We start from the raw sequence: 13,517 nt of genomic DNA, 5'->3' as shown, positions 1-13,517 counted from the left end.
CACCTTGAAGATCATGTCTGTGGGAAGAGGGGGTGGCGGCAGAGGACGCGAAGGATCAGTTGGAGGACAGGATGCTAGGGAGGGCGTGCTCCCCAGTCACCAAGGAACTCCTGCCCACGCCCATTGCTAGGAGCCCCTTTTGGTGCTTTCTGTTCTGGGTCCCAGTAAACTCCTTTTTAATATTATTTAATATTATTATGGAAAGAACATACATATGGAACAAAAAAACATATACAGAAAGAACAAATATATATAGAAAGAACAAACAAATTAATATGGAAACAAATAGAAACTACTACAAAATATTAAAACCATGTAAGGGAACAAAGCTTGAATTTGTACATATCTTACTTAATTTAGGCTATAAAATTATAACCATTTTGTCAATTTTGTGTGATCTGACTTTCCAGATATTCCAAGGTTGCCTGATCCTTTATCTCACCTGCAAAGTCAATTAAAAATCAAAATGCACATTTTTCCCTAGGGAGAATCCTATAAAGCTGGAGAGGAGCTATTTAGGGAGATTTGGGCTTTCTTATACAGTGGTGCAGGGTTTATGATCTGAAGATAATACCGTTTTGGAGTATCTTGAAAGAAATTCCAAATGATGACAGCACCCCTGGATCAACTGAGAGAGGCCTCTTATTTCTCTTATGAAACAACTGTTGCTTATTAAGAACATGAGGTTTGAGGTAAGATATTACTGCAGTTGATCTATAGCTCTGCCATATACTGACTATGTGACCTCGGCCTGGGTCAGTTGTTCAACTTCAGTTCCCTTAAATGTAAAATGGGATTAATTGTAGGGCCCAGCTCACATTGTGGCAGTATAAAATGATCCAGTCATCTCACAGTGGAGCACGGCAAGCCACAGAACCTGCTCTGCCATCCCTGACTGAGACAGTGACCTTGGGGATGATGCAGAACCAATCAGAACCAATCAGTTGTATGCCTCCATCTCCTTATTTATAAAATGAAGAAATGATTGTACCTATACCTCATAGGATTTTTTTGAGAACACAAGGAGGTAATATATTAAAATGCTTAGAACAGTAGGCATTTTGTGAATTTAGCTATGATTGTTAACATAGTATCTAGCACCTGGTGAGCAGCATATAAATGTTAGCTTTTGCTAGCTAGTTTGCTAGCCATGGTCAGCACCTGTAGGCTTTGGTCTATTTTAATCCAGTTGGCTATCCAAAAAGGACTGAAGTCAAACAGCTTCTTTCCTAGAATCAGACCTGGACTTCTCTAAAATAATTTCTCTACTTTGATGACTCCCTCTGATCTCCTTCACATCAAGCCCAGCTTGCTTTTTCTGTTTTAATGTCTTTGAACTAATGTCCTCTTATTTGACTAATTTACTTATCTACTGATATTTAGTAAATAAGTGATACCACTCTTTGCCATTTTTTGTTATTCAGGCTCTCCCAGATCTCTCCTGGATAGGAAACCTCTCAATAAATATTGCAAAAATATCTTGCATTTGTTGAGAGTTCCACAGTATTTACCAAGTGCTTCTCTATGCATGGGGTGAGGCCAGTTGAGCAGATGTTTTAAGGTTCACATTTGTACTAAAAGCTTTGTTATTAGTTGATGGGTAGACTCATGGAAGTAAATGCTTATATAAACTTCTTATAGTAATGATAAAAATGTAAATTATCAGGGAAAACAACCTGATGAAGAACATTTTTGAGGTGATTTGTGACATCTACAAAAGCATTATATTATATTATAATTTTCCAAATTACAAAATGTAGATTGAGTGAAATTAAATGATTGACAAAGTCAAAAATGGCAGAGATGAATTTTGGAACCATGTTTTCTAACTTGGGCTTATCATTCTTTAGTGCTCAGATCTGGCCTGGCTCCTCGGATATCTCTGCTCTCCTGAGGCAAGCATAGGGATGAAGTATGAGGCCAAAGAAAACACACCTATGCAACTTATTCGTGAATTCATCTGGGTGTATTTTAGGAATTTGAATTAAATTTCATGAGAAGGAATATGTAAAAGAAATAAGTCATTATTGATGGAAGAAAATACAGAGCTCATTTATATAACACTTTGCAGTTTATAAATAACTTTCTCAAACATTATCTCAATCCAAAGTGTTTCTTCACATAACTATGAAAGTCACATTATTTATGAGTCAAAACATTTCAAAACATTACTTAGTGTGATTGCCATGTAATGTGGTAAAAGGACATTCATTAACAGTCGCTTTATTTCATTAATAATTCTATTTGCAGAGGGGAGAAAATAAAAGTGCCTTAGAATTGTTGCTTAAGTTGGGAGCAAATGAAACTGGAAATCTTCCAGAAACATACAACTCTTTTCCCAATAATTTGATGTTTTGGAGGGGGGAGGAATAAGAATGAATGGAAGGAAGAGGGAAAGAAGAAATTACAATTATGGAGTAGTTGGTGGCTTTCTTAAGATGGGGATCAGAAGAAAGAAAATGTTCATCATCCTTTTTCCCTTTCATCAATCTGCAGCTCCTTGGAGTTCAGAAGTGCATGCTGCCACTGATTCTTTTTCATAATTCTAATTCCTGAGTTTCCACTGTCTTTGTGACTATCACAGCTCTTGGCTTAGACTGCCAATTGGCATTATTCTAGGCAATGAGGGAAACCAGATTAACCTCTTCTTCACAGAATCAATGGTGGACACAATCTTAAAAATCATCTCTTACACCCTGTTCCGGTTTGCTAATGCTGCCTTTTTACAAAACACCAGAAATGGATCGGCTTTTATAAAGGGGGTTTATTTGGTTACAGAGTTACAGTCTTAAGACCATAAAGTGTCCAAGGTAAGTCATCAACAATCGGGTACCTTCACTGGAGGATAGCTAATGGCAGCCAGAAAACCTGTTAGCTGGGAAGGCACGTGGCTGGAGACTGTTCCAGAGTTCTGGTTTCAAAATGGCTTTCTCCCAGGACATTCCTCTCTAGGCTACAGCTCTTCAAAAATGTCACTCTTAGTTGCTCTTGGAGCATTTGTCCTCTCTTAGCTTCTCCAGAGCAGAAGTTTGCTTTCAAAGGCCGTCTCCAAAATGTTGCTCTATAAGCTGCAGGTATTCTCTCAGCTCCTGTGCATTCTTCAAAGGGTCCCTCTTGGCTGTAGCAAGTTCACTCCTTCTGTCTGAGCTTATATAGTGCTCTAGTAAACTAATCAAGGCCCACACTGAATAGGCAGGGCCACGCCTCCATGGAAATTATTCAGAGTTATCACCTACAGTTGGGTGGGTCGCATCTCCATGGAAACACTCAAAGAATTACAATCTAATCAACACTAATATGTCTGCCCACACAAGACTGCATCAAAGGTAATGGCATTTTGGGGGACATAATACATTCAAACTGGCACAACCCACACCCCTTTCTTTTCTCTCTTAACTTATCTCCTTCCCTTTTCTTCTTTTCCTCTTTCTTGATCTCTGCCCCATGTTTACTCTTTTCTTGTATTTTAAGATTAAACTAATGGCAACTTTTAACTGAAGTACATAATTGTAAATATAATTTTTTTCATCACTGACATTCTCCTTACATCTAGGTAAGGATTTTAATATTTTCACAGTTCTTACTGAATTTGATCTTCATTTTCAAACACATGATGTATGTCATTATTTCTATTTATTTATTTGTTACTTTATACCTTATTACTATTTGGCTTTTGTTACTATTTTGCTGAGTTTTATGATGGATTCAGTGAGTTGTCCAAGATCACCAAACAAGTAATTGATAACAGCTAGAAATGTTGGAATTATGAACATGGCTACTAAGAAAAAGCCAATCAAATAGAAAGTTTCCCTTTATTAAGCTGAGCAGCAAGAATATAGAAGTCATCTCTGTGTGAGTAAGTTGCAAATTGAACTGTAAACAGCTGATAGTCATATTGGCAGGTTTAGCTGGTTCCATTGGCAAAGCTGCCCAGCTAGAATGCAGAGGTAAGAACTGTATTGTTCATGGTGATTAAACTGAATGTGAATGAGAGGTAGGCCTAGTTCAAATGGGCGTAAGGTTTATAGTTCAAATGGTCATAAAGAAAAGTTCACAACAGTGACCTTCTTGGTGGCATAAAATGACTAGTTGTGAGGTAATTAAGAATCAAATACAAAGTATTAAACTCCTTTTTAGGAAACATAAGGGTTCATACCTTTTAAAATTATTTCTAATAGCAAAAATGACAAAGCTCATTATAAAAAAATTGAAAAGTACAAATTTTAAAACATAGTAAGGGTTTTTGTCATTTTATGTTAACCAGTTTCACCCCAGAGAGGTAACTATAATTAACAATTTGGTGAATATCCTTATAGATATTTTCTGAGCACATATAAATGTAGTATATCCATGGAATATACAAAACTAATCGCAAACTTGCTTTTTTCACATGACATACAAGTATTTTTTCATATACATACAGACATGTATGTTTACATCATTCACATCAATTATTGCATTTTCCTAAAGTAAAATGCAGTATAATTCTTTAATCAATATACTATTGATGGATATTTAGGTTATGTACTTTTCTTGATATTGCAAAAATGTTGCAAAGAACATCCTTGTACAACAAATTATTTTAATCCTGTGTATCAATCTGAGGCCAGCAACAACGTAATACTAAAGCCAAATAAAAGTAACACAGGAAAAGAAAATCACAGACCAATATCTTATGAATATAGACACAGAAATTTTCAACAAAATATAAGCAAACTGAATCCAACAACACATTAAAAGAACTATACGCCGTGATCGAATGGGATTTATCCCAGATATGCAAGAGTAGTTCTACGTAAGAGAGTCAATTAATGTAATACACCACGTTAATAGAATGAAGGAAAAAAAACCACATTATAATCTCAATTGATGCAGAAAAGGCATTTAACAAAATACAGCACTGAGTAAAAACACTTGGAAAACTAGGAATAGAAGGAAACTTCCTCAACATGATAAAGGGCATATGTGAAAACCCACAGCCAATATCATTCTTAATGGTGAAAGCCTGAAAGCCCACCATCACCACTGTTATTCACCATTTTACTGGAAATTCTAGGCAGAGAAATTAGGCAAAGGAAAGAAATAAAAGGCATCCAAATTGGAAAGGAAAAGCAAAACTTCCCCTATTTGCGGATGACATGATCCTATATACAGAAACTCCTGAAAAATTCACAACAAATCTCCTAGAGCTATTAAAATAATTCACCAAAGTAGGGGTACAAGATCAACAATCAAAATTTAGTAGTGTTTCTATATACTAGTAATTAACAATCTGAAGAGGAAATCAAGAAAAAAATCCATTTACAATGACAACTAAAGGAATCAATATCTAGGAACAGATTTAACCAAGTATGTAAAGGACTTGTACACAGAAAACTAGAAGACACTGCTAAAAAAAATTAAAGAGGACCTAAAAAATGGAAGGACATTCCAACGTTTATGTATTGGAAGACAAAATATTGTTTAAATGTCAGTTTTACCAAAACCAATTTATAGATTAATTGCAACCCCAATCAAAATTCCAACAGCTTTCTTTGCAGAAATGGAAAAGCATATCTTCATGTTTATGTGGAAAGGTAAGGGGTCCCTAATAGCCAAAATCTTGAAAAACAGGAACAAAGTTGGAGGACTCACACTTACCAATCTTAAAACTTATTAAAAAGTTACAGTAATCAAAATAACATTACCGGCACAAAGACAGACATATCCTTGATTCCCATAGACTCACACTGAGTGTTGAGAAATAAATCCTCATGTCCATGACCGTGGTTTCTGACAGGGGTGCCAAGTTCACTCAATGGGAAAAAAATGGTTTCTTGAATAAATGGTGCTGGGAAACTATATCCATATGGAAAAGAATGAAGGTGGACCCCTACCTCACAGCATATAGAAAATTCAACTCAAAATGGATCAAAGACCTAAATATAAGAACTATAAAACTCCTAGAAGAAAACATAGGGAAGCATCTTCATGACCTTTTGGTATGCAATGGTTTCTTAGAACTTAAATCTAAAGCACAAGCAACTAAAGAAAAAATAGATAAATGGGACTGCATCAAAATTAAAAACTTTTGTGCATCAAAATATCATGTAAGCAAAAAGACAACCTTCAAAATGGGAGAAAATATGTGGAAATCACTCTGAACATTGGCTTAATATTCAGAATATATAAAGAAATCCTACAACTGAACAACAAAAGATGTAATCCAATTAGATAACGGAAAAAAGTCTTGAATAGACATTTCACCAAAAAAAAAAAGATATATAAATGGCCAATAAGCATATGAAAAGATACTCAACATAATTAGCCATTAAAGTAATGCCATTAAAAACCACAATGAGATACCATTTCACACCCACTAGAAGGGCTACTAATTAAAAAAAACATGGTAAATAACAAGTGTCGGAGACGATGTGGGTAAATAGGAACAGCCATTCATTATTGGTAGGAATGCAACATGGTGCAGCTGCTGCAGAAAATTCGTTGGCAGTTCCTCAGAAAGCTAAGTATAGAGCTACCATATTACGTGGCAATCCTGCTTGTATAGGCATATACTCCAAAGAACTGAAAGCAGGGACTCAAACATATATTTGCACACTGATGTTCACAGCAGCATTCTTCACAATTGCCAAAAGATGGAAGCAGCCCAACTATCCATCAACAGATGCATGGATAAATAATTGTGGTATATGCATACAATAGAATATTATCTGGCCATATAAATGAATGAAGTTCTGATACATGTGACAACATAGATGAACCTTGAAGACATCCATATTTAGTGAAATAAGTTGGACCCAAAAGGACAAATATTATAGGATCTCACTGATACGAAATAATTAGAATAAGCAAATTCATAGAGTCGGCGAATAGAATACAGGTTATCAGGGGCCGGGGTGCTGGTAGGGAATGGAGAGTTAATGCTTAATTGGTACAGTGTTTCTAGTTGAAATGATGGAAATATTTGGTAATGGATGGTGGTGATGGTAGCACAACCTTGTGAATGTAATTGACAACAGTGAATTATATTTTTGGATGTTGTTAAAAGGGGAAATTCTAGGTTGTATATGTTATCAGATTAAAACTTTTTAAAAACCATAGAATCATACAACACAGTGAAGTCTAATGTAAACTGTGGGCTATAATTAATAATATAATTATAATAATATTGTTTTATTGTTTGTAACAAAGATAATACACTCATGGAAATTGTTAATAATAAGGAAAACTGTGAGAAGGATCTATGGGAACTCTATTTTCTGTATGATTTTTCTTTATACATACACCTTCTCTAATAAAATAAAATGGAAGTGTATATAAAGTTTAGAAAAGTGTCTTTTTTCTCTCACCCAATTTCACTCCACAAAGGAATTATGGTTATCCATTTGATGAATATACTTCCAGAAATTTTCTGTGCATATGAGTGCACAAACATATATGAGATCATACTAAACTTATTAATATGCAAATATGCTTTTTTCACTTAACATTTTATGGATATTCTTTCATATATATACTTACAGTTTTACCTCTTTCACTTTAATTCTCACACTTTTCCATTGTATAGTACACTATAATTCATTTAATCAATATACTGTTAATGGATATTTAGGTTAGATAGCTTTTGTTGATATTACAAAAAATCTTTCAGTGAATATCCTTGCTCAACAATTTATTTTCATCCTGTGAATTTATCTCAGGGATATACTCAGATAAGTGGAATTTATTGTCCAGAGTAATATTTTCAATTTTCAATATTTTATATTATTTCATGTATCCTTGAGATGCCATTTTGGAGTTTAATCTTTGAAGATGCAAAATAAAAAAATGTTATTTTTATATTAAAGGCAATTTCTTTACCAATACAGACAGATAAACTTGCACCAAAAATGGTTTTGTCCTTTTCCTCTTGGAGGTACAATGTTCCACATGCCTAACAATTTTGATTCTCCTTTCTGTGCTATGGACATAAAAGCAGTGTGCCATCTCTATTTTAAAGTTTCAATGTTTGAAATTATCCAGGAAGCCAAGTGAGTCCTAGATGTAGTTTCTAGAGTCCTTCTTCCCTATACTGGCCAATGTCCCAGGGTCTTGGATTTTTGCTCCTTTGTGAACTAGTGGAAATCCACTGTACCCATTTAATTTTTTAACAGCTTATATACTATGAAGAGTGGATTTTTTTTTTCTTGTACGATGTCATTTTACTGAAAGCATTCCTTTTTCCCCATTTCAGGGCAGGGCGGGGACTTTATGGTATTGACAGTATGCCAGATCTCCGCAGGAAAAAAACTTTGCCTATTGTACGAGATGTGGTAAGTTACTCCTGTTTAACTTTCTTTGCTTGCCTGTGTTGCCTTTTTCTCTATTATAATGTAATACTGTTCTCATTAACAGCCTATAAAAGTGTTTCATGGAATAAAATATATAAGAGGCTGCATTCTACCCAGTGTGAGATTTATTACCTTAAAATCTATCAGATGGAGGAAATAACTCTAACCTTTTGACAGTTTTTTGATATTAGTTGAAATTACAAATTGAGTTAAAATGACCCTATAATTGAGCAAAAAGATATCATACAGCATGTTAAGTGAGCTGCTGCAAGGAATTTGATGTGTTCAGTGTTATGAATGAGCATGTTTAATTTGCAAATATTAAGGCTAAATTTGAACTTCACCTTAACCCAGTAGACTTTAATACTTTATAATGCAAGCAGATACTATTAATCAATTCTTTATTCAATTTTATTAAAATCCAGTATGGACAAATTAATAAAAGGCCTTACTACGTAAAGAAAATCATGTTTCCCAAGTCATTAAAACTTTTATTAACCCAGACATAACATAACTCAAACTCTCTTATATAATAAAAGATGTTGAGTGCCATCCAGAAATGCAAAAGATTGATAATGGCCTGTATTAGATTGTGAAAAGAGCTCACCAGCTTGAAAAATAGTTGTTTTTATACAATACAAATTGTTTTCACATTTTTCTATAGGCATATTCTTAATAGTTTTCAATGTGAAAAAGTACTTTTTCCACAGAGAAACAGAAATTTCCCTTTTAGCAATAATGTGCATAATTTATTGATACCAGTAGTTTTTTATTTTGCTAAGAAAACCTTCATGTGAATTCCATTTCTTTGGTTTTAAATTAGGAAAAATAGGTCTTGACTGGAAAGATCTAGACTGCAAAGTATGACAATATGTACAGTTAGCTCAGATTCTTGTCATTATAATATGGACATTATCTTAAAGGGATTGGCTCTTAGCATCATTTTACTCTTTTTCCACCTTTGATATATCTAATTGTTTACACTTTGTTTCCTCTCACTCATGGAATCTTCAGGCCATGGTAAGTGGCTTTTCAATTTATTTAATTAATATTTGCCTATCTCTCAAATGTAAATTGCATTTAAACTTGGGGTAAAAGAGGGCAAGGTAGGGAAATAAAAAGACAGAGGCATACAATAATAAATTTGGAGAATTTAAGACCTAGCTCAATTCTGAAAGACAGAAGAAATTATTTACACAACAGGTGCAAATGACAGGCTAAAATAAATGCAGATATTATTTCAGTGGCAATATTTGTCAGATATGGAAGATCCTCTTGGGTAAACCTGTAGAGGTAAGCCCTCTAAGGGTTTACATTTTTGGAGTACAGGTGGGTGGAGAGTGACCTCCTTACTTAGATATGTGTGGAACTTTATCTGAGTACAGGGCTCTGTAGCCCTGGGGAGATATATTCATGATCAGATAGGATTAGAGACAGAGATGAACAGGATTGCATTATTCCACTATGATTTCCCTTTGCTCCTAATGGGATAGCAAATTTAATTTTCCCATATAGACCCTCTGATTTCCCAATTTCTCTGCAGCATTATCGAATTTTCATGTTACATATATTCTGTTAGGAGCATGTGCTAATGGTTCTGTTTTATAGATGGGAAACTAAAGGGATTTGACTTAAAATCATCTAAGTTACCAGCATTGATTGAAGGAAACAAATCTGGGCATGATGATTCTCATACATAAAATGACCACTTAGAAGGGAATATCCTGGCTAGATATGGAAGAATATTCTAGGGAACTCTGAAGGACCCAAGACCCATCTAGCACTAACTACAGTTCAGGCCAGCGCGTGTGTCAGGCTGGCTCTGTGTCAGTGATCCTGTTTTATAAAGGAAGGTGATCATAATCACCCTGGGAAAAACAAAGTTCTAGAAGCCTCTTGCTAGCCAAGAAGCCTGGGGCTGGTCATTCCCCCTTGCTGGGTCTCAGTTTTCTCAACTGTAAAATGTAGTGGTTGTCTTTGATGATTTAAGAGGGCTTTTCCAGTTTTAATGTTCTGTGATTCCACGTTCTGAATAAATTGACTGACTGTTGGACATGGCAGGTGAATTGATCCCGTTGGCTAAAACATGAACAACAGTCACAGATTTTCTTACATGTAATGAATGATATGTGCATGGCAGCCTCCCCATGTGTCACAAAGTCATAATTCTGTTTGTTTTAGACCCTGGCTGCCCGGAAATCTGGACTCTCTCTGGCTATGGTGATTAGGACATCTCTAAACAACGAGGAACTGGTAGGTGTCATGTTAATTGCTACATGCCTATTGATCACAGCCATGGTGAGGGGACCATTCTGTGTGAACTACTCATTTGTAATGTTCATTCCAGTATTCCAGGTTTAACTAGGAGCATGGGGGAATGTCTGACCCCAAACATATTTCCTCAGGGTCTTAGCTTCCCTATATTATCAAATCATTTTCTGTTCCTCAAATATGCATGTACTTTCCCATCTTTAGAAATGCTGGTCCATCCTGATGTGATTTAACTGTTATTCTTCCCCTGAAAAATATCCTGCTAATTATTTCAAGACCTGGTTCAAAGTTCAACTTCCTTATAAGGCCTTCCCCAAACACCCACCACCCCTTCCAGTTATTATTTTCCTTCTCTGAACTTTTATAGTTCAATCATGATCTCCATAGTAGAGGGGGTTAAGAGTGAAGGCTGGTGGGTGTCAGTCCCACCTTGCCACTTAATTAGCAGTGGTACTTTGGATAAGCAATGGAACTTCTCTGAGCCTGAGTTCCCTCATCTGTAAAGCTGAGGTAATTGTAAAACCAGGTAGATTAAGGAGAGAATGGATACATGCATAACACTCTGCATAGCCTAGTGTTTGTGTTAATAAATACAGTCTGCTGTTTTATTATTTTTGTTATTACACTAATTTGATTATTTTGCATAAACTTTTCCTTTTAGACTCTAATATCATTAAGTGTAGCACTGTATTTTGTTTGTTGTTAAATGTTTTGATCCCCACAGTTTCCTACACCACCTGGCATGAGATAGTTGCCTTGTAAAAGCTTGTTGAATGAAAGAACCAATGTGATTAGAAGATACATGTGGACTGCAAGTTTCTAGGTTGAGGAGTCGTAAATCTGGCTGATTTGAATCACCTGGGGGAGCTTTACAACATACCGAGGCCTCGGTCTCTCTCAGAGATGCCAATTTGATGGGCCTCAGCTGTGGCCTGTGCGTGCGTTTTGTGTTTGTTTTTTAACTCCCCAGGTGATTCTAATGTGCCGTGGATGTTGTGCCATGGTAATTCCACCCTGCAGAGACCTTCCGTGGGGCCTGTTAACTCGAGACAATTCATCTACATCCTCCATGGGAACTAATGTATCTTAACTCTCCCTAACTTGAGCAATTTTATCATTCTTATAGAATTAAAATTTTGTCAACAATATTACATGGCTTATTTTAACTTTTTATACACTTGACCTTTAAACATCATTATTTACATTTACAATACTCATTCTCTTCTTCCTGTCATTGTCATATTCCACCAAAAAGACCACCTTTGCTAGGTCTTTTTAACAGCAAGCTTCCTTCCCACCCCAAAACACATCAGCAAAACTACTGTATCTATTTGAATATCTGGGTGCTACAGCAAGCTCAAATATTGTCTGTTGTGCCACAGGATAACAAATGTGGCTGATTTCTCAGGGTACTATTATTATTAGATTTATGATATCATGTAATATTTTGAGTATAGTTTTGACACAAGAGAACGGAGGTATCTTCTGGTGCATGAGAAAGCTCCCTATTGCTTGCTGAATTTCAAAGCAGCTAGTCTTTGTTTTTGAGAAAATCATGAATCCAAGATTGAGAATTAAAACTCCTACACTGCCCCTTTCTTGTGTTTTAAAATATGGTATTTTGCTTGAACCACAAATAGTCATTCCTTTGCAAAGTTCACAGGGAAGCAGTAGAAATTAGTGTAATGAGACCCTGAACAGAAAGCACATCTCAACTTTATGGTTAAATTAGTTATTGATATACTTTTAAAGAACTTTAAAATATCACTTTCCTTCTTTAGTTTCAGAAGAACTAAGTAAAAGACTTCTCTGTCTGTTGGTGTTGCAGCTCAAAAGTGAGTCCTCGCCCCATGTACACAGAGTCAATCGGTAGATACCGGGGTTTTGAGAAGAGAAAAAGTTTATTTAGCAAAGGCTAGCCTTGCAAAGACAGGAGGGCATTCCTCAAATCTGTCTCCCTGAACTGGAGAAATGTTCATTTCTTATAGCTTTCAAACAAAGGCATGCAGGCTTGGAATAATAAGCAAGGTGGTTTGAGATGACAATGCGGTATGCGTAGTGATTACATACTTAGGCTACTGTGCATGTCAGATGTGCTAATCTGCATTAATCAAGACAGTTTAGGAATTTGGGGTGTTTAGTTCTGGGCTGACTCATATTAATAAATAACGTGCTACATGCAAGGGCACCCGATTTCAGGGTTGCGAAATAAGATGAGGCGATAGAGATGGGATCAGTCGCCAGTTGTCTTGCTGTTGTCCAGGTATAGGGTGCAGTTTCAAAACATAGAACCAGCAAAACAAGGCAGGGAGTGTGATTTTTGGTGTTATAATTAGGCAAAGTTTTCTCCTAGGTTAGCCTTCTTTTTAATTGTGCATTTGTTCATGGTTAAAGCCAATTAAAGCTGGTCTAGCTGGAGCTGTTAAAAGCAAGAACTTATCTTTGAGTGTGTAGTTGGGGATTTCGGAGATCAGAGAAAAGAGAAATGGAAACTTTTGCAACCTAGTCAGGGAGTGAGCTGTTTTGGAAGGTGGTTGTGCCGGTTTGAATGTATTGTGTCCCCCAAACGCCATTATCTTTGATGTAGTCTTGTGGGGCAGAGGTTTTGGTGCTGATTAGATTTGCTTGGAATTTGCCCCACCCAGCTGAGGGTGATGACTCTGATGAGATATTCCCATGGAGGCATGGCCCCACCCATTCAGGGTGGGCCTTGATCAGTGGAGCCATATAAATGAGCTGACTCAAAGAGAAGGAACTCAGTGCAGCTGTGAGTGATATTTTGAAGTGGAGCTACAGCCAAGAGGGACACTTTGAAGAAAGCATAGGAGCTGCAGATGAGAGACAGTTTGAAGATAGCTGTTGAAAGCAGACTCTTGCTCCAGAGAAGCTAAAGAGGACAGATACCCCAAGTGCAGC

General features: G+C 36.1%; 1 protein-coding gene across 6 annotated transcripts in view; it reads left to right on the top strand.

Annotated features, from left to right (window-relative positions):
* Nucleotides 1-13,517, top strand: part of UNC13C (unc-13 homolog C) — a 740,073-nt gene that overhangs the window by 255,327 nt on the left and 471,229 nt on the right. For 4 of the 6 annotated variants that reach the window (XM_037833921.1, XM_037833916.1, XM_037833917.1 and 1 more), the window contains 3 exons: nucleotides 8,234-8,312; nucleotides 9,345-9,350; nucleotides 10,512-10,583. In XM_037833921.1, coding sequence (XP_037689849.1) covers nucleotides 8,234-8,312; nucleotides 9,345-9,350; nucleotides 10,512-10,583 — 157 coding nt within the window. The remainder of the gene's footprint in view (nucleotides 1-8,233; nucleotides 8,313-9,344; nucleotides 9,351-10,511; nucleotides 10,584-13,517) is intronic. The other 2 variants (XM_037833918.1, XM_037833919.1) reach the window with 1 other exon arrangement.

This window comes from Choloepus didactylus, chromosome 4, assembly GCF_015220235.1.
Source record: "Choloepus didactylus isolate mChoDid1 chromosome 4, mChoDid1.pri, whole genome shotgun sequence".
In the NCBI taxonomy this organism is placed as follows: domain Eukaryota; kingdom Metazoa; phylum Chordata; class Mammalia; order Pilosa; family Megalonychidae; genus Choloepus; species Choloepus didactylus.
Note: the sequence above shows the minus strand (reverse complement) of the source record. Positions and strands in the feature narration are given on the sequence as shown.